Source organism: Telopea speciosissima, chromosome 7 (assembly GCF_018873765.1).
Source record: "Telopea speciosissima isolate NSW1024214 ecotype Mountain lineage chromosome 7, Tspe_v1, whole genome shotgun sequence".
Taxonomy (NCBI): domain Eukaryota; kingdom Viridiplantae; phylum Streptophyta; class Magnoliopsida; order Proteales; family Proteaceae; genus Telopea; species Telopea speciosissima.
In genome coordinates this window covers 62,487,934-62,515,920 of record NC_057922.1, presented here as the reverse complement: position 1 = coordinate 62,515,920, position 27,987 = coordinate 62,487,934, and the positions used below count along the sequence as shown (strand labels likewise).

The window sequence follows — 27,987 nt, the reverse complement described above, 5'->3', positions numbered from 1 at the left end:
TGTTATTTTTATGCATGTCCTCTCACATTCATTCAAAAGCCTATACTTTCTTTTCTATATCAAAACATCATTTTTTTTTTAAAGATGTCGTTATTGGTATAAGTCATTGTTGATACCGATAAGACGCATCCGATATCCACTCTAAAATTGGATCCCCTCCATTGTAGGTAACCACCCCACCCTATCTCACACCATCCATGAGGTGTGAGGATCACCTCTGGGGTGTGGGGTCCACACCCCATGGATGGTGTGAGATAGAGTGGGGTGCTTATCCGCAAGGCAGAGGAACCTGAATCTTGATTCCTAAAGCCATGCTAATCATGTATCTAAGTTTTATCCAAAATGGTGTTTACCAAGTGATGAAAAAGACCATTTAAAAATTTGACGAAGGCAATAAATAAGGGTAGGGAGACGTTCTCCACAATGCTAGTGTGAGGAATTTGTATGCCAAATCAATAGTTGCGTAAATAATGAGATCATCTATACGGAGCTCACATACGTTAGAACAAAAGAGAATGTGTCAGTGTAGGTTCCAATAGGGGTGTCAAAATGTTGGGCGCACCAATAGGTCCATCAAAAAATGATCTATTAGTAAATGATCTGGTGACAAGTTTAGGCCGATTATTATTCAGACATTCATGATGCTTAGCTGTAGCCCAATGGGAGCCCCACAAGCACCAACCGACATTGGTAATCGATTGAGATGAGTGTTTATACTTCATTATTGTACGATTAGCTCATTTATAGCTTGATGAATTCCTCTGTGACCCCTTTACAACTTGATTAGCCCAAATAGCATATTTAAGATTGATAATAACTTGATCAACTTGAACCGATTACAAAACGAAAACAAACTAGTCAAATATACATATGTCCATGCGTAGCTTATGAGCAACGTTTCAAAACATGGAATCCATGATCGAATTGGTCAATGCCGCTTCTGATCCAAATCATCAATTGGAACGATCGATTTCAAATTTGAAACCATGCTTACAAGACTCGATTAACCAAATGATGCGATAATAATGTACAACCTTAAATTGGTAGGGACCTATTAGGCCTACTCAAAATCAATCGAACCAACCGGTTGACCCCTCTAGGTCCCATGATTCATCCATATATTCTGCATTCACGTGCAAGGTTTTAGTAATCAGTATCAGTCTCTGCCGATACCAATTTGAATCAGCAATGAATTTTTATCCTCTGCTGTCCATTGCCTGGACAGCAGAGTGTTGTCCTCTTACATGGGCTTGAAATGATGATTTAACCACCCCTCGGGCAGTGTGTTCGAGCAGGGTGGTTAAATAGTCATTTCATGCCCATGTGAGTGAACAACACTCTACTGTTCAAGCAGCGGACAACAGAGGATAACGATTCATGATATCAGCTTTGTTTTCATCAAAAAATTGCTTTTTTTACTTCTTTCAATTTTACACTTGTTTGTATAGATCCACTAATATAGGATCAATATTGGTTTCTAATCTGTATCGATACCGATACCGATACGATACCAATTCTTCAAACCTTGAATAATGCAATCACGCATCGTGTACTTCTTTCTTTTTTCTTCCCACGAGATAATTTGATGTTGAATTTGTTAGTCTGTTTTAAGTCAATTCCAAGTTATAGATATTCCAAATCAACCTTTTAAATGTTGTTAGTGCCCGGCAGGTCTGTCTAAGAACCCTTTTTACCCGACAAGGAAAGAGTTGCTGCGGGTGCGGACGTTAGACGTGTGAGATGTCAAATGAAGACCATCAAAGGATTCCAATCCAGCGGGAGAAAATTGGAAAATAAGTGCATTGGGTTCGTATCAGGAAGGGTAAAAGCAACCTGGAAGATCTCTACTTGGGTGATTCACGAATCTCGAGTGATTTGACCAAAATCTCAAATCCAGCACTCCCTTATTATTATTATTATAAACGACACGTCATGCCGTACAATTGAAATAGATAAAGGCAATGGAAATCTGATTTCACCGAAATAGCCTTACCCCGTTTACGGTAAAACATAGAATTCCTAATAAATGATAGGAATGTTACCTATTTTAGTCGACCATCCACGCCTCCGGAAAATTATCTCCTGCAAATCTTCAATTCCCTGCTCGATTCAAATGTCCAATTCCCTAGTGCCTATAATAGGGGAGGGGGTGGACCCTACCCCTCTTAAATCGTGGTTACCATACTTTGGTTTATTGCAGGCCATGGATCTCTCGAAAGCACAGGTGAAACAAGAGTGGGGGACTGTAGAGTATGGGATCCATTGGATTAGGGGCGTCAAATCGGTCAATTCGATCCGGTTTCAGCGGACTGAATCGATTACACTCTGGAATTGGGGCTAGGCAAAGCCAAACCAATAAGAGAAATTTTGGTTTCGATCTGATTTTATCCGATTTTATCAAAATTTTAACATACTTGTATTTATTTGATAACGGTTTTGGTCTGGTTTCGTTTCGCTTTGCACATATATTGACACAAATAATGAAACAATTGGCTTGTTTTTCCTTTTCGATTTTCTATCGGTTTGGTTTTGGGTTTGGTCGTTCTTACATTTCAATAGGCCATTTCGATTAGTCCGATTGTTTTCGGTTTGAAAAAAACCCAAACCAATGTCAAATCGGTAAACATTTGGTTCGATTCGATTGAGACTGACCGGTTGGTTTAGGTCTATCCAACCAGTTTGGGCTACAACTTAACACCCATATGTTGGACCCTGTGGCTCTCCCATCAATTTTGTTTCTCCAGTACTTACCATTGACTGGAGAGAAGCCACACCATTGCAAACCCAATTTGGGTCAGGGGTAGTAAAGGAATACTGTGGTGCACCATTATTGATAAACCCAATCGGGTCCACTCCTAAGGCTTCATGCATTTATTATTAAGAGGAGGTGGGCTATCTCTTCATCAAGTTGAAGAGGGTATCCCCCACTCCTAACAGCATCTACATCATATATTTTAATGCACAGAATAGGTTGGTTCTGCTGTAACCAGCTAATTTCGGCCAGAAATTTACAGGAAATTTAATAACACAAATCCTCAAAGGCCCAGCTGCTCGTAGCGGTTTGTGTGGTGTAGACTAGGTTGCGTGCACAATGATCGACTTACCTCTGCTCGGGCAAGGCATTTGGGCAACGCGCCATAGAGTATCTGGATCCGAAATTTAAAGTAAAAATGACGATTTCATATTTGAAACAAATGCCCATTTAAGAAAATAGAGTGTGAGAGCCGTAGATTATATAGTTTTTTGGAGAAAGTTTTCAGACATGACAAGTATTTTTTTAAATTTCAAAGGGGTGTGCGCATGAGTCACGATTCTGAAAGAAGTGTTGACTGTTCGGGAAAACTAAACCAACTGATCCCCATTCAAGTATAAGTATTAACTCGAATCAAAGCCAGAGAGTCTATAAAACTACAATTCTACAACCTTCGAACTTTGAAATCTAGGAAGGCAAAATAATTTTGTTTAATTTTGACTACCCATCTTCTGTTTCAATTCTTCTTTGCCTTGGGAAAGAGAATTGAAGAACCCACAAACCATTTTGAGTTTTTAATTGTAATCAAACATTTTTATAAGCTTTGAATCCTTCAAATTCCTCGTGGGCTTCAGTTTTTCTAATTTTGTTGTTTTTCTCAATCTTTATCTGGAACGTATTTGAAGGTTCAGTGGACTATCCATTTTCTTGACCTCCTTTTCTGCAACTACTTGCCATATATAAATCAGGGCACTGGGCAGCAATATGATACTCAACGATCTTTCAATATAAAATTGTTTGCTTGGAAGGTAGACCTTGTGAAGGTTGTTCTACTTGGGTTTACAGGTAAGGACTTTCTTTGTTTTTCCGGTGGGATTGTCTTTTTAGTATGAAATTGATTCTGGGTTTTCATGATTTTCTTAGATAAGGTTTGATTATGGCCAGAAAGACGTTTTGCGTTTTTTTTATTAATTGGGCTTTGTTGCTAGTACTTACTGTTCTTCCACTTCCTCTTATTAAACAGCTTGATCGTTCTTTAATCACAATTAGGAGTTCTGTTACTGCTGGAGATTCGATGGGATTATCGCATTCCTTGCTAGCATCGGCCTGGATTGTAATTCTGAAGAACAGAGTGTTTCGATTGACAGACACTGTTGAGAAAGTTACAGTGAGATCTATAAGCTTCGATGGGAAGGACAGAGAGATGACTCTGATCAGAACAGTTAGCTTCAAGAAAGAAGATTCAGATACCGTTTCGAAATCTGATGGGTCTGATAAGATGGTAATTGAAGAGTCGATAAGCTTCAAGAACGGGGAAACAACCCAGAAAATGAAATTTGAAGCAACGGTTTCGTTCAAGGATATAGTTCTAAACGGCGACGGCATGGTGGGTTCAGCTCCACCGAGGAGCAAAGATAATGACATAATCCGAATACAGAAACCGAAGATATTTCTTCCTAAACCAAAACCATCGATAGTTTTTTCTCCAAGGCCGGTGAGCGAGCTTGATGCAGCTGCGGTTAAGCTTCAGAAAGTCTATAAGAGTTACAGGACCCGAAGGAACCTTGCAGATTGTGCCGTTGTAGTAGAGGAGCTCTGGTTCGTCTCCCTTTGTCAACAAAATTTTTCCTGTTCTGATTTATTGGATTGGATTGGATTGTTTGATCTGATTGGGTTGTAATTTATAGGTGGAAAGCATTAGACTTCGCAGCTCTAAAGCGGAGTTCTGTATCATTCTTTGACATCAAGAAACCCGAAACTGCTAGTTCCCGGTGGGCAAGGGCCAGGACAAGGGCTGCCAAGGTAAAACCATAATTTTTATTTCTCTTGGTCTTTAAAGTGCTGATGGCTCTGTGATGAAGAAACTGATGATTAATTCACTGTGTGGGTGTTCAGGTGGGTAAAGGTTTGTCCAAGGATGAGAAAGCTCAGAAGCTAGCACTACAACATTGGCTTGAAGCTGTAAGCCTTCTAGTACCTCTTCAATCATTTGTGCTATAACTCGTAAAATCTGATTTGATTTTCACTGGGGCAAAACATCAAACACTAGTGGCCGAGTTCTTTTTGTTAGTCCTATTTTAGCTTCAGTGTTGAATTTTCTGACTGACAAGATACTGCAGAGGGGTTTCGTCTTTTCTCTTCCTGTTTTTTTTTTTTTCTCCTTTTGCCTGCTTTTGGGTGGGTCATCTTCTCCACTTATCCAATTGACAAGTCAAAAAAGCCATACCCATCCGTGTGCCTCCTTTAATGGAGATTGCCATGAAAGTTCCATTAGAGCTGGTTAAGACGAAGGTCGTATTTCCTGGATTTCCTAATCTAATGATAAAGTTTATTGTGCAGATTGATCCGCGACATCGTTATGGACACAATCTACACTTATATTACGATCTCTGGTTCGATAGCGAGAGTACTCAACCTTTCTTCTACTGGTATACCTGCTATACCTGACCAAAAATTCCCAATTAATTAATACTGTTCTCACAAACCCATCACCCATGGTCTTTAATCTTGACTGAATTTTATCTTTTCTGCAAAAAAATATGAAGGTTGGATGTGGGAAACGGTAAAGAAGCAAATCTGGACAAGTGCCCGAGGGTGGATCTACAGCGTCAATGCATCAAATACCTTGGACCGGTAAGTAAAAATTGTTTAGCTACTGAGGTCAGACATGAAAAATAATGGAGATTGATCGAAGATGTTGTTTCTGTTTGCAGAAAGAGAGGGAATCATACGAAGTGATAGTGGAGAATGGGAGGCTAGTGTACAAACAGAAGGGGACACATGTGGACACAGATGAAAGGTCCAAGTGGATATTCGTGCTGAGTACGGGAAGGGCACTGTACGTAGGCCAGAAGAAGAAAGGCGTCTTCCAGCACTCCAGCTTTCTAGCTGGAGCGGCAACCACCGCCGCCGGAAGATTAGTAGCTCACGATGGTGTTCTTGAGGTACCCATTTCCATTACAACCCTTTCATCGATTTCCTGTTCCAAGCTCTCTCTTTTGCAAGCTCTTCTAATTAATTTCTTCTTTTTCTTCTTGCTACATATAGGCTATATGGCCTTACAGTGGGCACTATCATCCAACAGAGGAGAACTTCAAAGAATTCATTAGCTTTCTTCAAGAACAACATGTAGACCTCGCTAATGTCAAGGTAATATACTTTTTGCCATTACGTATAGAGTCTGCAACTCCAAATTATACATCTTCCGCAAGAATCCTCCCTAAATTTACTGATTCAAAGCTTTGATCATTACCTTACGTTTATATTTGCTCTTTTAACAGAGGTTCGCAATAGACGACGATAGCTCATCTTTCCTACTTGCAGCAGATGAAGAAACTAAGCCAGAGTCAACAGAGGAAGAAGAGCCCGTTACAGCTAAAGCTACAACTGATGTTAATGGTTCCACCCATGAAACTTCTATTGATGATCTTCAAGAGGAAGAAGAAGAAGAAGACATGGAAGTGGGAGTTAGAGTTGGACAAGAAGGGGTGTTTGATCTGGGGAAGCGTTTGTCGTGCAAATGGAGCACAGGAACAGGGCCGCGTATAGGGTGCGTGAGGGACTACCCAGCAGAGCTTCAATGCAGGGCACTTGAGCACGTCAACCTTTCTCCAAGGCTCACACCTGGACCAGCTTGGGGCTGTGGGCCCATACCTTCACCACGGCCCAGCCCAACTGTTAGACTCTCTCCTAGGCTTGCTTACATGGGCCTCCCCAGCCCTCCTATCCTTTCTAAGATCAGTATTGCTCACTAAATAGGAACTTCAATAAAGGCCTAATGGACCTATTCTCTTTGGATTCCGTGTGTCTAAGGGTCCATCTCATGCCCTGACCCTTGACTCTGAGAGACTTGAATGAGAGATCTTCTTTTTATATTCTTTTGTTTTTTCTTACCCTTTTTCCAATAACAAATAATTACAGCTTCATCCCTACATGGGCTTAACAATCTGCCCTTGTAATATTCCTTCTCTTGCACTGGGCTTTTAACCCATTCTTTCAATCTTTCTGTAACTTTTTTTTTTTGGTAGAATTCTGTAACTCTTATTGTAATGTAAATCATGCTGTTCTTATGTAATGTGTAAGACAGTTTTTCATTTAAGGAAATCTTTGTTATTTTAAATTTCTCTTTGAGATAGTGATGTAGGATTCATTCTCTACACAATATCATTAATGAATACGAACTTAGGCTGTGTTTGGTATGCATTCTCTGAATAGATTCTCGGTGTAGAACATATTTTGAAGTGAGAATAGAGAAGAATTGGGTTTCAAAATATGTTCTAGACACACAATCTATTCCAAAAATGAATGCCAAACACACCCTTAGTATGGACCACGCGTAGGGGTGTCAACCGGTTGGGCTCGGTCGGGTTCGGTCGGGCCTAGCTGGGCCTCACCAATTATGCAGGCTGCACCGTGTCCGACCATTTAAGTATTCGGTCAGGGCCATGTTGGGCGATCGGGGTTCGGTCGGTGTCGGTCTTTAATCGGGTACTAAAATCGGGCTTTAATCGGGTCTTAACCGGGTTGTGGGCTTGTTTAACTCTTCATCGGACCTTACCCGGGTCTTAATCGGACCTTTACAGAATTAAATTCCTACTTGAAAAAATAAAGAGAAAAGAAATGGGTTTCCACCAAAACACATTCAAGACCCAAATCCAAACCCAATTTTTCAAATCATAATCTTTTCCTGAACTTATGTTTATTAGTTTCTACCAAAAAAAAGGAAGAATTTATGTTTATTAGTTTTTATTTACTGATTTGTTTCTTTTTGTAATTATAATTAACTCAAATGTATGAAGTGCTTATGGGCTAATCATTTTAAGGAGTTAAATAGGAAAAGAGAGAGAGTTATCAGGTGGGCTAAATGGATTAATGGAGGGTGGTTTGCTTAAAGGGTCGGGCTGTAGCTGGGCGGGCTAGGTTGGGCTTGAAAACGGTCGGTCCGATCGGGCGCCCAAAGGGCTAGGACCCCACACCGGGACCGCCCTATTATTAAACGTGTCGGGCTTAAGCCCGACATGTTTAAAAATCGATCCGGTCCGGATCGGGCTCGGTAGGGCCTGCCGGGCCGGGCCTGGAATTGACACCCCTAACCACGCGGCTGTGCTATTTCACTGATGTGGAAGTTGACAATACAATTTAGATATGGTTGGTAAAACGTGCAAACCATGCACGTTTTTTGGTAACTACAGTCTCATGGAATCAAAACTTTTTGGTATCAACCAGGGTTTGAATTTTGCTACAAGAGAAGGTTATCCCATCATGGAGGTTTGGTGCAGCAACAAGACAATTGTGGAGATGATACAAAACCCAACAACGTCTGTTTTATATTGGCCTATCCTCCAGTTTCTTCTCAGAGCCAATATGTTTTCTAATACAATTTTGTTTCATTCCATACCAGATGCGTCTATTCTAAACCTCTTTACTAGCGTGATAAATTATGTTTGTTTGAATCAGGAGCTGTTATTGTTCTCAAAAATATTGTACAAACTCTTTTTTCTTTAATTTAATAAATTTGTCTTCCCATCAAAAAAAAAAATTAGACATGGTTGGTGAAGAATTTTAAGGGGGTGGGGGCTGGGGAGAGGAAGGTAAGGGAGCCTAGTAGCTACAGTCGGGTGGTAGGAATCCTTTCCTACGTGCCCACATTATAGGTTAGCACTTGTCATGTGGCAAATCATATGTGCCCTAAATTTTGTGGACAATTAAGCCCCTAGGTTCCTTTTTTTGACAACTAGACTCCTAGGTTCCTATTAACATGTCAAAACAGGAATTCAAAACTCTTGGGCTTTGGAAGAGTACATAATAGTGGTTAAACTACCATTGGTGGGCAAGAACTTATAAGTGGGCTCCTGACAACACCGTAGAGGGTATTTGATTGAATTAAGCTTTGAAACTTGATAAGACTAAAGAAATTGAGTGTCTGAGAATGATGTGTGTAGAAACCATTTGCCCAAATGAATATTCTTTTTTTATTTTAATGGTGGAGAGTCACCATTTGAAACCAACAAAAAAAAAAAAAAAAAGAGATAGTAGCACTTTATCCCAGTATGTTTGACTTAGTCAAATTATTTTATTTTATTTTATTTGAAATGCACTCTAATTGGCTACTGTAAAGATTTCCCGGGGGCCATTGTTGATTCTTATGTTATCCACTCTGCTGAAGTCTGATTGTCTGTCCAAATGTCTACATGCTCAGCTCCTGATGACCTTGCTTGTTGCAAACCCTTAAGCACTCCCCTTGCTTTAGCTTCCAAGACACTCCCTACATAACCGAAATCATAGGTGCAAATAGAGATCCTCCAATTAGTAATAATAATGAATGCCCATCCTACTTCTTTGGTGCCATGTTAAAAACTCCCATCACAAATCACAATGGTATGGTCAGTTTAGTAGATTCCATGATATCCTGCAAGGACAAAGTTGACACTATGAAAGGTTCTACTGTAGGTATAAGATCAGCTTCAAGCAAATTTTGGTCTCCTATCCACCGATAGATAGTAATGATTCCGAGAGGATTTGGACTGCAATGATCGATGAGGCATGGATTCCTGATATGCCAAATAAAGTAACTAGTGATAGAGAATATCAAGAGAAAATGGTTATGTCAAACTGGGAGTCATTAAAACAAAGAAGATTGCACATAAGATCATATAAGGATGAAGATTGGATCCATTCAGATCTTAAACCTAATAACTGAGCTGCCTAAATTCTTTTGGAAAAAGGAAATATAAGAATAAAATCAATAAATGCCAATTTGTTACCCCCTCGGCCTCTCCTTAGAACAGAGGACACAAGTATCATCAACCTAAAGAAACTGACTTAGCCTTGCCCTAGTGTTTACAATCCCATTTAACAATTTCCATAAAAATAATCTAAATTTCGGGTATAGATTGGCTATCCAAAACAACTTCCAGAAAGGCCTACGACATTGCTCCAATGGTTCACTGTGTAACGTTTTAGTTGAAAGAAAACTCGTTGCTACCTTTGTTGATAACAAACCATTTTTTGATAGGTGGTAAAACATAAAATCATTCTGAACATTCTATAGACTACTTTTGATAATGAATTCATTTTATTCTTGGTAGTAAGGAGACGAGAACCTAAGTAAATATATGACAAAGGCATCTCTTTCATACCCGACAAATCTGCCTTCGTAAATTTGGATTGGTATTTTTACCCAAAAAGAGTTTATTTTTATTGATATTAATGTGTTGTCCAACGTTTACCAGAGAAAAAAAAAAAGTGTTGTCCAACTAGGTACTCAAAGAGGTGAAGAATGGCTTGAATTTTACAAATATCATCTAGACTAACCCTACAGAAAATGAATATAATATCTACAAAACGCAAATGAGATATCTCATGGGTAGATCTAGTTACTTTGGTACCCCTAAACATGTTTAAACTACGGTAAACTTCTAGAAACCAAGAAAGACCTTCCATGGCAAGGATGAAAATGTACAGACTCAACGAACAATCTTGCCTTGTACCCTTTGAGGGATCATAAAACTCAAAAATTCCTCCTTTCATTTAGATATTATTTTATATCTCACCGTATATAAATTAAGAGAAATAGTTTTCTGTCCGAAAGTGTGGTCTACGCCAGCACTCCCTTGTGTCTATCTCTCTCCTCCTCAAAACAAAGAACGATGTTGGGTTGTGTGGCCTTGTGCCAAGAAAGAGCACATGAAATTATCATCCTACACCCAATGAAATAAAAAATCTCATCTATATTGATGCTTGTAGCCCCTTCATACTTTCATTGCCCCCACACCAAGGTCGTTATTGCCTCCACCAATATCAATATAAATCAACCAATCTGATCAATCCAATACCGATTCCTCAAACATGCCCCGCCCTACCTTAGGGACCACATGATCAGACAGCGATCTCTTGCCCCAAAACTTAGTTAACAAAATCTATATAAATCTTCTGGATCAATTTCACGTGAAAATCTTTGTTTTTCCCCATTCAATTTTGATCCGATTTGAATTGAAATTGACGATGGCCGATCCCATATCCAATGACCTGCGATTCAGAAGCTTACCTAGATAAAAGTGCTGAAACGCATGGAATCACTTACTCTGGCAAGTGGGGCTCGGTAGCCAAGTGGCTATCTCCTATTGGAGAGCATTCAGATCTGTACAAAACTTGACTTCACAGATTTTCATGAGTCAGCTTTTGTATCTTTCCATGGTACGAAAGTGCTCTGTCTTTTTGTATAATTTGAAAAAATAAATCAGTTGGGGGGTAGTTTAGTAATATTATCACAGAGCCAATTGAGCATAGTGGTCGCATGATCTCATCACCCGAGGCATATCGAGCGGGAGACTAGACTTCCTTCCCCATTGTTTATTTTTTTGAATTTCAAAACTTGAACGGCTACTTCTTCGAGGACTGCCTCGACTAGGCAACAAAACGAGTCACGCTTCTCTATCTTTCTCTTTCGTTCTCTTGCTCACTGTTCCAGATTTTGCTTATTCCGAGTCTCTGTCTTACTGAAACCACCTATTTTCAGCTCCCTGGAGCTTTATTTCTTCAAGAAATATAGTGTATCTGAGGTTATACTAGTTCTGTTAGCTCTGTTCCTCTTGAACAAGAGCTCATCAGTAGTAATGGGTGCTTCTGGGAAGTGGTTGAAAGTATTAATAGGCCATAAAAAGCTCGACAAGGATGATAATGTAATCCCATATCTCCATTAACGTTCTGGGTTTTTTTTTTCCCCTTCCAAATATTTTCTCCTTTTTAATAGATTGTTTTGTTTTTTGGGGGATTTCTGAAGGAAAAGGTCAGTGGGAAGAAAGGGAAATGGAAGCTATGGAGAAGCTCTTCTGCGGATCTTGGATCTTCAAGGAAGGGTTTTCAAGGTGGGCAGAAAGCAGCATCAGAGACTTCCGATTCTTCATCCGTGCCTGACGTGTTTAGTGCTGCAGTTGCTACTGTCGTTAGGGCTCCACCAAAGGATTTCAAGGTTGTAAGGCAAGAATGGGCTGCAATCCGGATACAGACAGCGTTTCGTGGGTTTCTGGTAAATAGGTTTCATTTGCTCCATACTCTGTTTCTTTACTCATTTTGCAGTTGTTTAATCAGACAAGATATAGAGATGTTAGAGTAAAGAGCGAGAGATTGAGATCTGAGAACCAATCGATAGGCTAACTAGTTAGATCCAACGTTGCCCTTGGGTCTGGCTTGCTTGTACTGGCTTGAAGTGTATTCTTCGAGCTAATTGGTATCCCTAGATTTGGTCCTGCGAGTTCTACCTCGTCGATCGCAACCCTTTAGTTAAATCTTCAGTTTTCCTTGCTTCCATGTTTATGCTCTCGTATAGATGGTTCTGATTCCAAAACCTGACCATATTGGTGCTTGAAGCATTAAAGCTTAACTTGTTTTAACTCTGATTAGTAGTTCTTAGCTATGGCATGTGAAACAAATTGGGTAATTTTATGTTTCAGAAGTAGTGCATTATTTCTTCAGAAAAAACTTAGTTTCTGTGATGGATTGATTGAAGGCAAGGAGGGCATTAAGGGCTTTGAAAGGTGTGGTAAGGATTCAAGCTCTTGTCCGTGGCCGGCAAGTGAGGAAGCAAGCTGCAGTGACATTGAAGTGCATGCAAGCACTTGTTCGTGTTCAGGCCAGAGTGAGGGCCCGGCGTGTAAGGATGTCCATGGAGGGGCAAGCTGTGCAGGAGCTACTGAATGAACACCGTAACAAAGTTGATATCTTGAAACAAGCTGAGGTATGATAAACCCTCCAGTGGAATCACCATTGAAGTGATGTTTTTTCATCTGTTGCATTTCTTACTTGGTTTTCATTTTGAATTTATAGGAAGGTTGGTGTGATAGCCGAGGAACACTAGATGAAGTTAGAGCAAAGCTTCAAATGAGGCAAGAGGGGGCTATCAAGAGGGAGAGAGCAATTGTATATTCTATTGCTCAACAGGTATTTGTGTGAATTGGTTGGAAATTAAGAAGCAGTATGCAGTTATTGTGTCATTTGTCTAATGAAACGATTGAAAATTTCTTTGTTACAGCAATGGAGATCAACCTTGAACTCGAAGACAAATTCTAATTCATATTTGGCCTCTTTCAAGCAGTTTGAAGTAGATAAGAACAGCTGGGGGTGGAGCTGGTTAGAACGTTGGATGGCAGCCAGGCCATGGGAAAATAGATTGATGGAAAAGGTCCCTGGTGATCCCTCAGAGATGACTCCACCTAAGAAATGTGAGGATTATTCGGTCGGCGGTGGCGGCCGGCCAAAACTGTTGGAACCCAGTACAGTTAAAGTTAGGAAGAACAATGTCAGCACCAGGATTTCTGCAAAGCCTCCTCGTTCATCGTCGGGGCCAAGTTCTGAATGTATGTACGATGAGAGCTCGGCATCATCTTCCTCAATCTGCACGTCTATGACTCCTGTTTCTGGAAATACCATGTTGGCATCTGAGAGAACAGAGGAGAGCAATCACAGTAGGCCCAATTACATGAACTTGACAGAATCGACCAAGGCTAAGCAGAGAAGTTGGAATTATTCTTCACAAAGAATACAGAGGCAGTCCATGGATGATTTTCAGTTTCATAAGAAATCAGCTCTACTTTGTAGTATGGATAGCAAGAGCAGTGCTGGATCTAATCCTCCTTCAATCAATTTGTCTAAGTCAATCAACTTGTCGACCCGGTTGGATAAGAACACCATGAGAGCAAGGGAAAGGGAGAACTGTTATTATGATTGAGAAATTTGGGTTTCTTTGTGTTTATTTACAGAGCTCAACATCTTGTTGTCCTGCATAGTCAAGAAACCCGTTTTAAGTTGTAATTTAAGAGTGTTCATCATTTGGTTTATGCTTGAAACTCAGGTGTAGCTTTGAAAATTTCAGAGAGAAATTGTTGTTGTGGAATTTCACACACTAATTATTGTAAGTGAGTCTATTAGCCCTAGGGTCCATTGCTTGAAGAAATGGTAAAAGGCTTTTGTGAATCTGTTCAAGATTGTTTACTGGGAGTTCTTATATATGCATATACTGTAATTTATGTTTTGATACTTTTCAGTAGTTTTCATATGAAGGGATGATGTTGGATTGTATCTTTTATCTGAATATTGCTAATACAATCAAACAGATTATTGGCAAAAGTTGCCAACCATGGTTTAATACAATGTCTGTAACTGCAGTATTTGGAAACTGTAAGGTGAAATGGGTTTTGTAGAACTAGTTCTTCAGGCAATTCTTTATGTTGCTGTGGGCTTGTCAACTTGGGTCCTTGGGGTTGATCAAATGACCTAAATGTGTCTGGGATATATTGGGCCTTAACTCAATCTTCTGTTGTTAATCAAAACACTTAAATTAAGCTTCTACCCTTATGGTTTTGGATTATATTACATAAGGGTGTCAAAACCTAACCCGAACTGTTAAGATCTACCGAAACCGACCGAAAAAACCTGGATCGAACCGAACCGATCCTTTATTGGATTGGTTTTGGGCTGGGGTATTGCGAGACTGGCCGAAAATCAGACTGCACCAGACCGACCGATAACAAACCGAAAATTGAATCGAATGAAAACGATAAAAAAACATAGAGTATAAGGTTATGAATAGGTGGATTGATTACCCATTGATTTCAATATTAGTGAGCAATTTTCTGATTGTAAAGGGAATTGCTACAAATCAATGAGCATGAGGTTGAAAAAAAGGAAATTGATTTGTAACCATGCTTCTTCCATTGATCTCCTTGTTTATCATATAAAATTAGTTGGTTATCCAAAATGATTTGATAGTAGGATTCTTTTTGTGATTTCAATATTAATTATCTTCAGAGTGATTATTCATTGATTTCAATTTTAATTACCTTCTCCTTACAATTAATGATAAATAACTATATGATTTGTAACAATGATTTCGCTACAAACTTTATTTATCCATTGATTTGAATATTAATTATCTTCTATTCTTCCCCATAAAATTTATTTCTCTTTGTTTGAATTATAACATGAACTGATGAACATATCAAACCATTTTTCTTATTTTTGGTTATATACTTTGTTTTTTACTTGGGAAGGTGAATTGAAGTGTTTTCATTGAATCTTTCCTCACTACAAATTATGAATTAAAGATTTCATTGTAGCTCAAACCCGAAAGCAAACTGATCTAAACCGGTATTAACCCGATATTGAAAACTCAAAATAAACCGAAACCGACCGAAAACCAAAGTTTCTTAACGGTTTGGTTATGGTCTCACCATTCCGAGACCGAAACCCGATTCAACCCGACCGTTTGACACCCCTAATATTACATCATATCAAACACTACTAGTCTATTACCTTCAACAGATTAACTAAATCAACTGAAATTCATACCATCCATGTTGTGGCCAATGAGTGTCATTACCATTAAAATCTTTTGTACTTGACTTAAGAAATCAAGTGAAGTGGTTGAGACTTCTCATAATCAATTGTTTTTAGGGGAGGGATCTATGCGTTGCCCGCTTATTTGGCATCTTACAAGCTAAGTCAATAGTAAATTACGAAAAATATATTTAAGAAAAAGAGAGAAAAAAGGAACACATATATTCAATGAAGAAAGACTATGATAAGGTGTATTTCTTTCTCTTGTTTTTATTTTTATTTTTTCATTATGAAAATTTTTAATTGATAAATACTTAACCATACTATTAGCATACTATCCCACGAAAGCGAAAACACTAACTTCACAAAGTTGCCAATGGTCACATTCAATCAACTTCTACGAAATTTCATTTAAAAATTCAAGTATTAGGAAGATAATTTTTTATTTTCTATCCTCCCTGTATCATGGGTTCCACGTGAATTTTAAAAAAAAAATCCTATATAACATGTTTGTATTGAAATTGTGACTGGCATTGCTCACAAATTTTGTGAGAATAGCAAATCCCACAAAAAATTCTTTGGGAGGAGGGGGTCGATGCTACAAAGCTTAGAGGGACTAGGACACAAATTAAGCTTTTCCAAATATTACTAGTTTTAATATGATTTTATGTCCATCTGAATCGAAAGAGGTAATAACTTTCTTTGATGATGTTGGGTTGGGCAAGGACCACAAATTTCCTATTGCATTGTATACGACTATACTCTAATAACTTGTACTTCCTTTCCCCTTCATTTATAAGGGAAACTCTTAATGGTGGTGAAGAGAAGAGTTCCTCACGGGAGGACCTCAAGTTAAATAATTCTATTCTTTTATTTTTATTCTATTTATTTATTTATTTACAAAAAAAAATAATTTAAGCAACGAAGATTCTAAAAAAGGCATTTAATTACGAATTTCGGTCAAAGAACCAAAATAGTGAGCTGGATTTGGAAAACCACTTTTAGAATTACGCATGTAGACAATGGAAGGTGGTGATTGAAAAATGTTCGAATCGACGGCTGAAAAGTGAGCATTGTAACACATATTCTATTACTGATGAAGTTCACCAAAAAAAATAATTAAAGACATTAGAAGATTTTAAATTAAATAAGGAGAAGAGAGATGGTCGGAAGTAAAGACTTGAATATAACTATCATTAAATATGATTTGTGAAGCTAAGGCCATCTTTGGTATAATTTTTATTTTTGTCTTAAAAAACGATTTTGGTTGCGTTTGGTATCTTTTATGGAGCCTGTTTCTATTTAAAAAATATTGAAAAAAACCAAAAACCGAAAATAGATCAAAAGTCATTTATGGTTATTGGCCAAAAATCACTTTTGATCATTTATGCGGGATTTTAATGAGCATGGGTTCATTGGTCTCAAAATAGAAGGGTAAGAGTGTCATTTCATTGTTTAAATAGAAATATCGATCCTCCTAGTCCAACAACTTCTTCTTCTTCTCCTGCAATCCCATTCGCCACTCTTTATTTGAGTTTCAAGGTAGGTTAGGAGTTGATTTTCCTTTAAATACTTGGCTGTACCCAACGATGGAGGTTGAATTGTTTTGACTGAAATTGAAAGAAGTGTTTACCGGTGCTGCCAAGAGCTGTGTGTGCAACCTTTCCTCCTCTGATCGTCTCTCTCTTTTCTCCCATACTCCTATCTTCTCACTCTCTTCGTGTGATATTAATACCTATTTCCAGCGACACCTGCAACCTACCAGATCTGAACCAAACTCTAATTATCCTGTCCAGTTCTACCTGAAAATTGGATCGAAAGATCTGACACTACAGGGCAATTTCCCCATCTTATTTTCAGACCGAAATACACCAAGGGCTGTGAGGTCGAGACTAGAAATTACTGTTGGTTCCAATTACATCACCAGAAACGAAACCAGGTAGTTTCCCTTGATGATTTGAAGGCTGTTCATTGGGACAGTGCTTGGATTTTAAAGGATTTCGATAAGCAATTCAAGGCCCTAATCTCGGCTTGATTGACTCTGCTGCTTGGAAATTTCTGGTGGTCGAACTCGTAACCTCTCCTGTTCTCCACTGGTTCTGCCCGACTCAAGGCATGGAAACGACCGAGTCTCAGTTATGAGTTTATGCTTAGGGAAGGAAGATGGGTAAATGTGGCATCTCTCCACCCACTCACTTCAAAAAACCTATTATGCATATAGGTATGCCAAACATATTTCTTTGTTTACAATCTATTCTGTGTAGTGATTTCCAAACGATTTTTATGTTTTGACAAAAAATGGTTTTCATTAATGATTTTTATTAAATAGGTAAAAATAAAAAAGAAAAACTATACCAAAGAGAGCCTAAGTAATGAATAGCTAACCAACAAGAAGAGGTCAGATTAAGGCTAGGGCGTCGTAGTCTAGATCTCGGCAGTGGGAGCGTGCTCTTGATGAGGTTTGGAACCGTATATGGTCCATCCAAACCCTCCCAAAGATTAAGGCTTTCCTGTGGCGAGTGTGTAACGAAGCTATTGCTTCAGGCGCTGGATTACATGTTACTATAGACCCGAGCTGCTGCAGATGTGGTGCCTCTCCTGAGTCTGGAGATCATATTCTCTTCGATTGCTCTTTTGCCCATAATGTGTGGTTTGGTAGTCCCCTGCAGTTCTCCCCCCTTGATATGCCGCGTCTGGTTGAGTGGGTTCGGAGCTGGGATGTGTGGTTCAAGCAGGATAAGAAGTTTGCTCGTGTTGCTCTCTCTAAAGCCTCCTTCATTTGTTGGTATCTTTGGTGGGCTCGCAATGAATTGGCTTTCAATGGGAAGGCTTGGTCTCCCCCTGAGGTTCTCCAAATGGCCGATACATTTTTGGAATTCTTCAGTACTGTGCTTAAGCCTGTTGATCGTTCGCCTGCGATTGGGAGTAGTACCCCTCGTGTTTGCCTTCATTGGTCTCCCCCCCCCCCCGATGGGTATTATTAAGGCAAATTGTGACGCTACGCTCACTAAGGATGCTGTGAAAGGTGGTCTGGGTGTGGTCTTTAGAGACCATGCTGGGAGGTTAATGAAAGCTCGATCCCTCCCTCAGATGTTTGGCTCGATCATTCAAGGGGAGATCTTGGCTATTCGTAGTGCTCTGACCTATGCTTTGGAGCTTGGGTTTGTCAATCTCTTGGTGGAATCGGATAGCAAAGATGCTATTTTGTGTATCGAAGGAAAGAAGACCCCGGTTTGGGAGATGGAGAATCTAGTTGCTGATGTGGTTAGATTGATACCTTCGTTTGATTCCATTGCTTTTTCCTTTGTTTCTAGGGATATGAATGGTGTTTCGAATGCCCTAGCCAGGAAGGCCCTGTCTCTTGGGTAAGTGACAGATTGGCCACATTTCATTTGATGACTTCAGGAGTTCTGTGTAACTGAAGCTGCTAGTTGTACTCCCCCCTTTCATCAATAAATTCCCCGTTTACCAAAAAAAAAAAAACCAACAAAAAGAGGTTGTTTTGAAAATTTGAATGTCCAAAGACAAGTTAGATAAGGTAGTTTGTTAGGTTGCTCATTCATTTCCATGAATATGCAAAAAACTAAAAAAATAGTGTGATTTCTACTTTAATTTAAATTTGAATACTTTTCCAAACAGTACCTATATGAGTCATCATATCCCTCCTTTGATTACGGAAGCATCATACTACACTTGTTGACCATCCACTTCTCCTTCCAATGTAGGAATCCATCCTTGATTGAAGCTCTAGAATTGAACCTTATTCTTTCCAATTTGGTTTTTTCAATTCTTCAAACTTAGTTTGAAGATAATCATTATGATATTTTTTTTTAATTTGTATGTGTATATTGTTTTAAGGGGAAGGATTCCGTGCAACGACGATTTATCAAATAGGAGAGGGGTGCATTTGTCGGTTCGATGGAGCCTTTTGTTCCCCCATCCAAGGTCTTGCACGTGAATTGTTCACTATACATGGTCGTACAAAAGACCTTTTGCTTAGTTTTAAAATGAAACGTACTTTCTAAATATGATAATTAGCACATGGAAATTTTTTTTTTTCTAATTTGTTCACTGAGAACATTTAATGCTCGGTTAACTTTTTAAACAAAGCAAAGTGCAAACTTAAATTTACAAAGTCATATTATCTATGAAAAAGTTTTCTACAACTAGAGTGAGGAGCGAATCTCTTCATCAAAGGTGATTTGACATTATGATTGAACTTCTGAAGTACATAATGAATATCATCACAAACTCTCATCCCCTATTTGTAAAAGTCTGAAATATCCTTTCTCATAAGAATAAAGATCATATCTCATGGATTGGAAGTTATCTTTTCACTGTGGGTGAAAGAAAACCCGATCCAATTTTCTATAATTCATTCTAAATTTAGCTTTTCTTTTGAGAGAGAGAGAGAAATGTGGTTTAAATGACAGTAAAAGATGAGTTTGATTCATGAACCTAGAATCCAACTTAGTGATCACTTTGGATGGAATCAATATAATAAATAGGCATATCCATATGATTGGGACTGATCAGGCTTTTGTTAAAGATTGATCATTTGATTATCCAAAAGTAACTCATCTTTTGACTTGCTAACTTGATCAAATTTTATATATTTTACATTTAGAGAGAGGTTTTGCATGTCGCCAATAATGGATGGAATCTCCCATATCACACCAATGACGGCATGAAGAATGGTATCATTTACATGGGTGATGGGATCTACATGGTTAGAAGAAGAGTAAAGAAAAGGAAAAATTACAGTGTCACCCCCTAAGGTTTATACAAAATACAGAACAACCCCCTATGTTTCTAAAATATACAATTAGACCCCCTAAGTGGACGGTGAGTGAACGGTGTTAAATAATATATTTTAAATACCAACTTTACCCTTCAATAAAAATAACCTTATTCTAATTTTTTCTTTTTCTAACATAAAAAAGTGGGACCCACCACTACTACTTCTTCTTCTTTCTTGTTCTTCTTCAACCACCACCGCTGCAACCTTCGTCCCACTCCACCAGATTCTCTTTCTCCTTCGATCCCTTCCACTTGAATTGGCACCATGTGAAAGCGCCGTGGCGTCGCCCCTGATCTTGAATCCCGAAACCAACACCGAGAGATCTCGAGAGTCCAAAAAGAAGAGGAAGAAGAAACCTTCGAATCCGAGCCAGAATCAGAACCAGACGAGATGGAAATCCCTTGCCGAACAATAGAGTTATTCCTCCAAGCTCATCGAAGCTCTGCGTCAAGTTCGCCTTAATCCTTCACCTTCACTAGCACCGGCATCTTCTTCTTCTTCCACTTCTGATTCTCCTTGTCCAACGGAATCTATCCCGTGCGGGGGCCGTGCCGTGAGAGAAGCAGCAGACAGGGTCTTAGCCGTAGCAGCCAAGGGACGAACGAGATGGAGTCGAGCGATCCTGACAAACAGACTCAAATTGAAGTTCAAGAAGAAGAGGAAGCAGAGAGTAGCTATCCCCGACAACTGTAGATCCAAGAGACGAGGGGGGGATTAGCTTCCTTGCCTTGAAGAAAGACAAGAGGTTGCCGATAGTTCAACGGAAGGTGCGTGTCCTCGGAAGCTTAGTTCCAGGATGCCGAAAACTCCCCTTCCCTGATCTTCTCGAGGAAGCCACAGATTACATAGCAGCCTTGGAGATGCAGGTCAGAGCCATGACCACCCTCACTCAACTGCTTTCCGTCGCCGGTGGCGCTGCACCCACCGCCGATCCTTCGAGTCTGGACCGCCTCGGTTCCACGCAGAGCTGACCACCAGAAAAAAAAAAAGGCCAGGACTCTTACCTCTGGTTGTTCTTGCTCGCTTGTCACGACCCTTTTTTTAAAATTTTTTTCATTTGCCCATTATTCACTCTCATCATTCCTTCGCCTTGAATTTTATATTCTTGTATTTTATTTGTATAATGGCTTAGCTTTTTCTCCAACATTGTTTAAATGCTTTCCAGTTTCCACGTATTGGGGGTCTATGGATTCCTGGAGGGAGTAACGCTCATCGTTTTTGACGACCGGCTGGTTCTGGTGGGGCTAATGGGGGAACCTGAGGACTTGCACAGACTGGGGCTCTGGGAAGTGGATTATGACACCTACGAGTGTAGGCCGATCAGGGAATTGCCGCCGGAGATGGTGGAGAATATGAGGAACAGAAACTCACCGCTTTCGACCATGCGTGATGGTGGAGAAGATGAGGAACGGAAACTCACCTTTAATCTGAACCTGCAAATCTCGCAGAGACTTTGAGTCTTCTGCTACCAATAGTAGTAGTTAGTTGAATTGATCATCAAGGAGGGTGGGGTGTGGTGTTGTTAGGTTGCAGGGGGGTAGGGCGGGTGGGATTGAGTTGCAGCAGGTGGTGGGGCCAGTGGGGTTGCAGAGAAGAAGAAGAAGGAGGAGGAGGGATGGTGGGTCCCATTAAGTTTGTTTCAAGAGTAAAATTAGTAAAAAGATAAAAATTGAGAATTAGGGATATATTAGTCATTTTAAATCATGAATTACCAACACAGTACCACTTAACGGGAGTCATATAACAGAGTGGGGCTATCTGTAACAACTAACCAAACCTCAGGGGTTGTGGCTGTATAATTTAGAAACACAGGGGATCGCTCTGTATTTAATACAAACCTCAAGGGGTGGCAGTGTAATTTACCCTAAAGAAAATAACAAAAAATTCCATTATAAGAGGGTGTACGATATATCGCCTGTGTGGGAAATTTTTTCCCATATATTTATTTCGAGACTCAAAACATTAAAGTTAGGAAAGTGTATTGAGGACAACAAACGCCCTTCTTTGGTCTCCCCCTCATGAACCCTTCCTAAAAATCAATTGTGATGTAGCGTGGGTAAAACACTCTTGTAAAGGAGGTTTAGGGATCATCATCAGGGATCATCGAAGGAACCTTCTACATGCCTACTCCTCGGGTTTCACCTGTGATTCTAGTCTTTATGCCGAAGCTCTTGCTATCAGAACTGGTCTTCTCCAAGCTGCTAAGCTCTGGTTATCTCATATTGTGGTGGAATCGGATTGTTCTAGCCTGATTCATCAAATCAATTCGAGAAGCTTCGGCTTTGAGATTAATGGTGTGGGCTTTGATATCCTCCAGCTCCAAAGTTCTTTTGTTTCCTGTTTGTTTCGTTTCATTCCAAGGTAGTCTAATGCTGTCGCAGACTCCTTGGCCCGGTCGGCCCAGTCGGTTGAGTCACCGATTGATTGGCCCGTTTCCTCTTAGTGGCTTCTGAATCTCTGTGAGAAAGAGGTCTCTGCTTGTAATGACTCTGATTATCAATGAATTTTCTTTCTACTAAAAAAAAAAAAAAAAAGAAGGTAGGACTAGAAGTTAAAAGAAGGTGGGACTGTAATGAGGTTTAACTATTCTAATACCTTTGCAATTGTTGTTGTTGTACTGTTTTCATTAACATTTATGTCAAAACACACTTTAATACACCATATATTGAGTTTTATGGTCCACTCCAACTCAATGATTTACTATGTGTTGGACTCAACCTACCAAATCCTCTCAACCAAAAACCAAAGAAAAAAGAAGATGAGAAATTAAGTTCTCAGGGAAAAAGGAAATAATTGACACATATGGTTGGGATATATACTTTGGATAGCAGTTTTCTATCCGGGAGTCTCGCCTACACCAGCACTCCCTTGTGTCTATTTTTCTCCTCCTCAAAACAAGGGGGCAGAGGTGTCTTTTCATATGGGGAGGAGAGAGATAGACTCATGGGAGAGTTGGCGTAGGCCACACTCCTAGTCAGAGTTCTTTTTTCCATATATTTTATAGAAAAGTTATGGCTTAATTTCTAAGCTCATTTGTTTAAAGGTAAAACTGATAGAAGGTTTCTACCCAAAAAATAAAAAACTGATAGAAAGAAGGGATGCAAAATTATTTTTTTTGGGGAAAAGGGTTGCAAAAATTTTTAAATCTGAAGTTTGTTTCATTAGAAATAAATGTAGGGATTGATAGTTTTACACTAAGGTCTAGTCTCTAATGTCCAAAAATCGTAAACAAAAGTGAGGAAGGGAAAAACTTTCTCCTACTTTATTTTAAAAATTGAGCTTCATAAGGAAATGGAAATTTAATAATCCGTTTAGTTGCAAAGGAAGTGAGAAAAAAAAAAAAAAGGAAAATTGATTACACACTATTTTTACAAATTTCGTACCCTACTTTCGGTCATTGACCGAAACACTATAAATGCTTTAAGGTCGTGCATTGCATGTTGCTATCAAAGAGATTCCTTTTTGAATTTGAATAACAAAGTGGGAAGGTGGTGCAGGAGATTGTAGGTAGTTACCAAACTATTTGGAATATTCAAATTCAAATTCAAAATGAGGAGTGGGAGTTGTGTAAAACCTAACACGATGCAAAGAAGAATGGAAATCGCAAACACAATCACACAATGCACACAAAGATTTACGTGGTTCGGCAAGGTTGTCTACGTCCACGGTGAGATGAGATATGTTTCACTATCAATGGAGAATAGGGTTACAGTCACTCGTTCCTCACACCTCTTTCAGACTTTCAATTATAGAGAAAGAACTCTCGCTACAAATTTATAGCGAAACCCTATACAATAAATTTATCAAAATACCCATATAGTCCTTAAAGGGTGTGCTTGATTATCGAATAGGGTTACAGTTGCTCGTTCCTCTAGAGTTTAGATTCTCCGAGAGCCGTGAAGTAGACCTATTAGGGCTTCTTCGTTCTTCTCCTTTTGATTTGGGAAGGGTTCAAAGTGAAAAGAATGGAAGATGGGTTTTGTATTTAATGAAAGGCAATATGGTTAGTATAATAAAAAGTCTAATGTTTTTCTAAACAAGTTAACGGCCTAGATTAACTGATCAATTATTATGAAAAGTAGGGGATGTATGCGTAAATAGTGTGTAAAGATGGATGCATTGATAATAAATCCATACCTCAGGGGGGTATTCATAAATTTCCCAAAAAAAATGTTATCCTTTTCCCTTCAATCTGAACAGTGAGCTGGATTTGGAAGACCACTTTTGGAATTGCGCATGTAGACAATGGAAGGTGGTGATTGAAAAATGTTCAAATCGATGGTTGAAAGGCGAGCATTGCGACACATATTCTATTACCAACGAAGTTCACCAAAAGAAAATAATTAAAGACATTAGAAGATTTTAAATTAGATAAGGAGAAGAGAGATGGTTGGAAGTAAAGACCTAAATATATCTATCATTAAATATGATTTGTGAAGCTAAGTAATGAGTAGCTAACCAACAAGAAGAGATTGTTTTGAAAATTTGAATATCCAAAGAGAAGTTAGATAAGGTAGTTTGTTTGCTTGCTCATTCATTTTCATGAATATCCAAAAAAAAGGAAAAAAAAAGTGTGATTCTACTTTAATTTAAATTTAAATACTTTTTCAAACAGTACCGATATGAGTCATCATATCCCTCCTTTGATTACGGATGCATCATACTACAATTGTTGACCATCCACTGTAGGAAGCTATCCTTGATTGAAGCTCTAAAATTGAACCTTATTTTTTCCAATTTGTTTTTTCAATTCTTCAAACTTAGTTTGAAGATAATCATTATGATTTTTTTTTTTTTTTAATTTCATGTGTGTATATTGTTTTAAGGGGAAGGATTCCGTGCAACGCCGATTCATCAAATAGGGGAGGGGTGCATTTGTCAATTCGATGGAGGCTTTTGTCCCCATCCAAGGTCTTGCATGTAAATTTTACACTATATGCGGTCGTACAAAAGACCTTCTGCCTTGTTTTAAAATGAAACTTACTTTCTAAATATGATAATTGACATATGAAACTTTTATTTATTTATTTATTATTTTTTAATTTGTTCACTCCAAACATTTGAATGCTCAGTTAAATTTATAAGCAAAGCAAAGTGCAAATCTAAATTTATAAAGTCATATTATCTAAGAAAAAGTTATCTACAATTAGAGTGAGGAGAGAATCTCTCCATCCAAGGTGATTTGACGTTATGATTGAATTTCTGAAATACATAGTAAATGTCATCACAAACTCTCGTCCCCTATTTGCAAAGGTCTGAAATTTCCTTTCTCATAGGAATAAAGATCAGATCTCATGGATTAAGAGGTTATCTTTTCATTGTGGGTGAAAGAAAGCCCGAACCAATTATCTATAATTCATGCTAAATTTGCTTCTTCTTTTGAGAGAGAGAGAGAGATGTGGTTTAAATGGTAGTAAAAGATGAGTTTGATTCATGAACCTAGAATCCAACTTAGTGCTCACTTTGGATGGAATCAATATAATAAATAAACCTATCCACATGATTGTTGCTCTTTTAAGTTAAGCCCGTGAAGAAAAATTGTGACATTTTTTCAAAACTAAGTGAGATAAGAACTTAGTTGATTCACATGGGACTGGTCAGGCTTTTGTTCAAGATTGGTCATTTGATTGTTCAAAAGTAACTCATCTTTTGACATGCTAACTTGATCAAATTTTACATATTTTACATTTAGAAAGAGGGTTTCGCATGCCGCCAATATGGGTAGAATCTCCCACATCACACTAATGACGACATGAAGAATGGTATCATCGGAGAAATTTTTTTTCTATATATTTATTTCGAGACTCAAAACATTAAAGTTAGAAAGGTGTACTGAGGACAACAAACGTCCTTCTTTAGTTGATGAAAGAAGGTAGGACTAGAAGTTAAAAGAAGGTGGGACTGTATTGAGGTTTAACTATTCTAATACCTTTGCAATTGTTGTTGTTGTATTGTTTTCATAAACATTTATATCAAAACACACTTCAATACATCATATATTGAGTTTTGTGGTCCACTCCAACTCAATGATTTACTATGTGTTGGACTCAACCTACCAAATCCTCTCAACCAAAAACCAAAGAGAAAAGAAGATGAGAAATTAACTTCTCAGGGAAAAAGGAAATGATGGAGGACATGATTGACACATATGGTTGGGATATATACTTTGAGTAGTAGTTTTCTATCCGGGAGTGTCGCCTACACTAGCACTCTAATGTGTGTATCTTTCTTCTCCTCAAAACAAGGGGCAGAGATGTCTTTTCATATGGGGAGGAGAGAGATAGACTCATGAGAGAGTTGGCTTAGGCCACACTCCTAGTCAGAGTTCTTTTTTTCATATATTTTATAGAAAAGTAATGGCTTAATTTCTAAGCTCATTTGTTTAAAGGTAATACTGATAGAAGGAAGGGATGCAAAAAAAAAATTTTTTTTTGGTAAAAAGGTTGCAAAAAATTATTTATTTATTTTTTGTGCAATTCAAGGGCCCACCGACCATCAACCTCAACAGGACCCCACAAGGAGGCAATGAGGGGACCCACAAGAGGTCAAATATGGTACCCAAAGGCTCTACTTCTTGGAAAGCAATTAAATGTGGACTAGGTGTTGCTAAGGAGACTTGAACCACCGATCAAGCACCAGACGTAGTTCTCCCAAAGGAGTAGCGAACCACTAGGGCAAGTCCTGGATCGACGTTGCAAAAAATTTTAAATCTGAAGTTTGTTTCATTAGAAATAAATGTAGAGATTGATAGTTTTATACTAAGGTCTAGTATCTAACGTCCAAAATTCGTAAACAAAAGTGAGGAAGGGAAAAACTTTCTCCTACTTTATTTTAAAAATTGAGCTTCATAAGGAAATGGAAATTTAATAATCCGTTTGGTTGCAAAGGAAGTGGGAAAAAAAAAGGAAAATTGATTACATCCTATTTTTACAAATTTCGCACCTTACTTTCGGTCATTGACCGAAACACTGTTAATACTTTAAGGCCGTGCATTACATGTTGCTATCAAAGAGATTTTTTTTTGAATTTGAACAACAAAGTGGGAAGGTGGTGTAGGAGATTGTAGATAGTTACCAAACTACTTGAAATATTCAAATTCAAATTCAAAATGAAGAGTGAGAGTTGTGTAAAACCTAACACGATGCAGAGAAGAATGGAAATTGCAAACACAATCACATAATGCGCATAAAGATTTACGTGGTTCGGCAAGATTGCCTACGTCCACGGTGAGATGAGATCTGTTTCACTATCAATGGAGAATAGGGTTACAGTCTCTCGTTCCTCACACCTTTCTCAAACTTTCAATTACAGAGAAAGAACTCTCACTACAAATTTATAGCGAAACCCTATATAAAAAATTTACCGAAATATACATATAGTCCTTAAAAGGTGTACTTGATTATTGAATAGGGTTATAGTCGCTCGTTCCTCCAAGTTTGAATTCTTGATAGCCGTGCAGTAGACCTATTAGGGCTTCTTCGTCCTTCTCCTTTCGGTTTGGAAAAGTTTCAAAGTGAAAAGAATGGAAGATGGGTTTTGTATATAATAAAGGATAATATGGTCAGTATAATAAAAAGTCTAAGGTGATAATAAAAAGTCTAACGTTTTTTTAAACAAGTTAATGGCCTGGATTAACTTATCAATAATTATGAAAAGTAGGGGATGTACGTGGAAACAGTGCGTAAAGATGGATGCATTGATAATAAGTCTTTACCTCAGGGGGGTATTCGTAAATTTTCCAAAAAAAATGTTATCCTTTCCCCTTCAATCTGAACAAGCAATCTCCTCGCTCTCTCTCTGTCTCTCTCTCTCTGCGCGTGATTTCTGAAAATCGCCATTAGACTCGGTCTAATCTGTCTCTCTGTTCTGGAGGGGACCTCTT

At 38.6% G+C, this 27,987-nt stretch overlaps 2 protein-coding genes and 1 pseudogene across 2 annotated transcripts; all 3 read left to right on the top strand.

The window, feature by feature from the left end:
- The first annotated feature begins 3,720 nt into the window (after positions 1–3,720).
- On the top strand, positions 3,721–6,785 carry LOC122666617 (IQ domain-containing protein IQM1-like). Its single transcript, XM_043862642.1, has 9 exons — positions 3,721–3,817; positions 3,996–4,570; positions 4,660–4,774; positions 4,868–4,933; positions 5,312–5,400; positions 5,518–5,605; positions 5,686–5,916; positions 6,020–6,121; positions 6,253–6,785. Exons 2-9 carry the CDS (start codon positions 4,047–4,049, stop codon positions 6,724–6,726), a joined length of 1,689 nt encoding a protein of 562 aa, XP_043718577.1. The 5' UTR covers positions 3,721–3,817; positions 3,996–4,046; the 3' UTR covers positions 6,727–6,785.
- Positions 6,786–11,445: 4,660 nt separating this feature from the next.
- Positions 11,446–13,721, top strand: LOC122669063 (protein IQ-DOMAIN 6). Its single transcript, XM_043865700.1, has 5 exons — positions 11,446–11,652; positions 11,754–11,999; positions 12,480–12,707; positions 12,797–12,910; positions 13,002–13,721. The coding sequence occupies exons 1-5, from the start codon at positions 11,587–11,589 to the stop codon at positions 13,695–13,697; spliced, it is 1,350 nt and encodes a 449-aa protein (XP_043721635.1). The 5' UTR covers positions 11,446–11,586; the 3' UTR covers positions 13,698–13,721.
- A 4,553-nt stretch (positions 13,722–18,274) lies between these two features.
- On the top strand, positions 18,275–21,081 carry LOC122668763 (annotated as a pseudogene).
- The last annotated feature ends 6,906 nt before the right edge of the window (positions 21,082–27,987 follow it).

Coding starts and splice junctions, on each gene's coding strand:
- LOC122666617 (XM_043862642.1), top strand. CDS start 4,047: ATGGGATTATCGCATTCCTTGCTAGCATCGGCCTGGATTGTAATTCTG. Junction 4,571..4,659: donor GTTGTAGTAGAGGAGCTCTG/GTTCGTCTCCCT, acceptor TGTAATTTATAG/GTGGAAAGCATTAGACTTCG. Junction 6,122..6,252: donor TAGACCTCGCTAATGTCAAG/GTAATATACTTT, acceptor CTCTTTTAACAG/AGGTTCGCAATAGACGACGA.
- LOC122669063 (XM_043865700.1), top strand. CDS start 11,587: ATGGGTGCTTCTGGGAAGTGGTTGAAAGTATTAATAGGCCATAAAAAG. Junction 12,000..12,479: donor CAGCGTTTCGTGGGTTTCTG/GTAAATAGGTTT, acceptor GATTGATTGAAG/GCAAGGAGGGCATTAAGGGC. Junction 12,911..13,001: donor TATATTCTATTGCTCAACAG/GTATTTGTGTGA, acceptor TCTTTGTTACAG/CAATGGAGATCAACCTTGAA.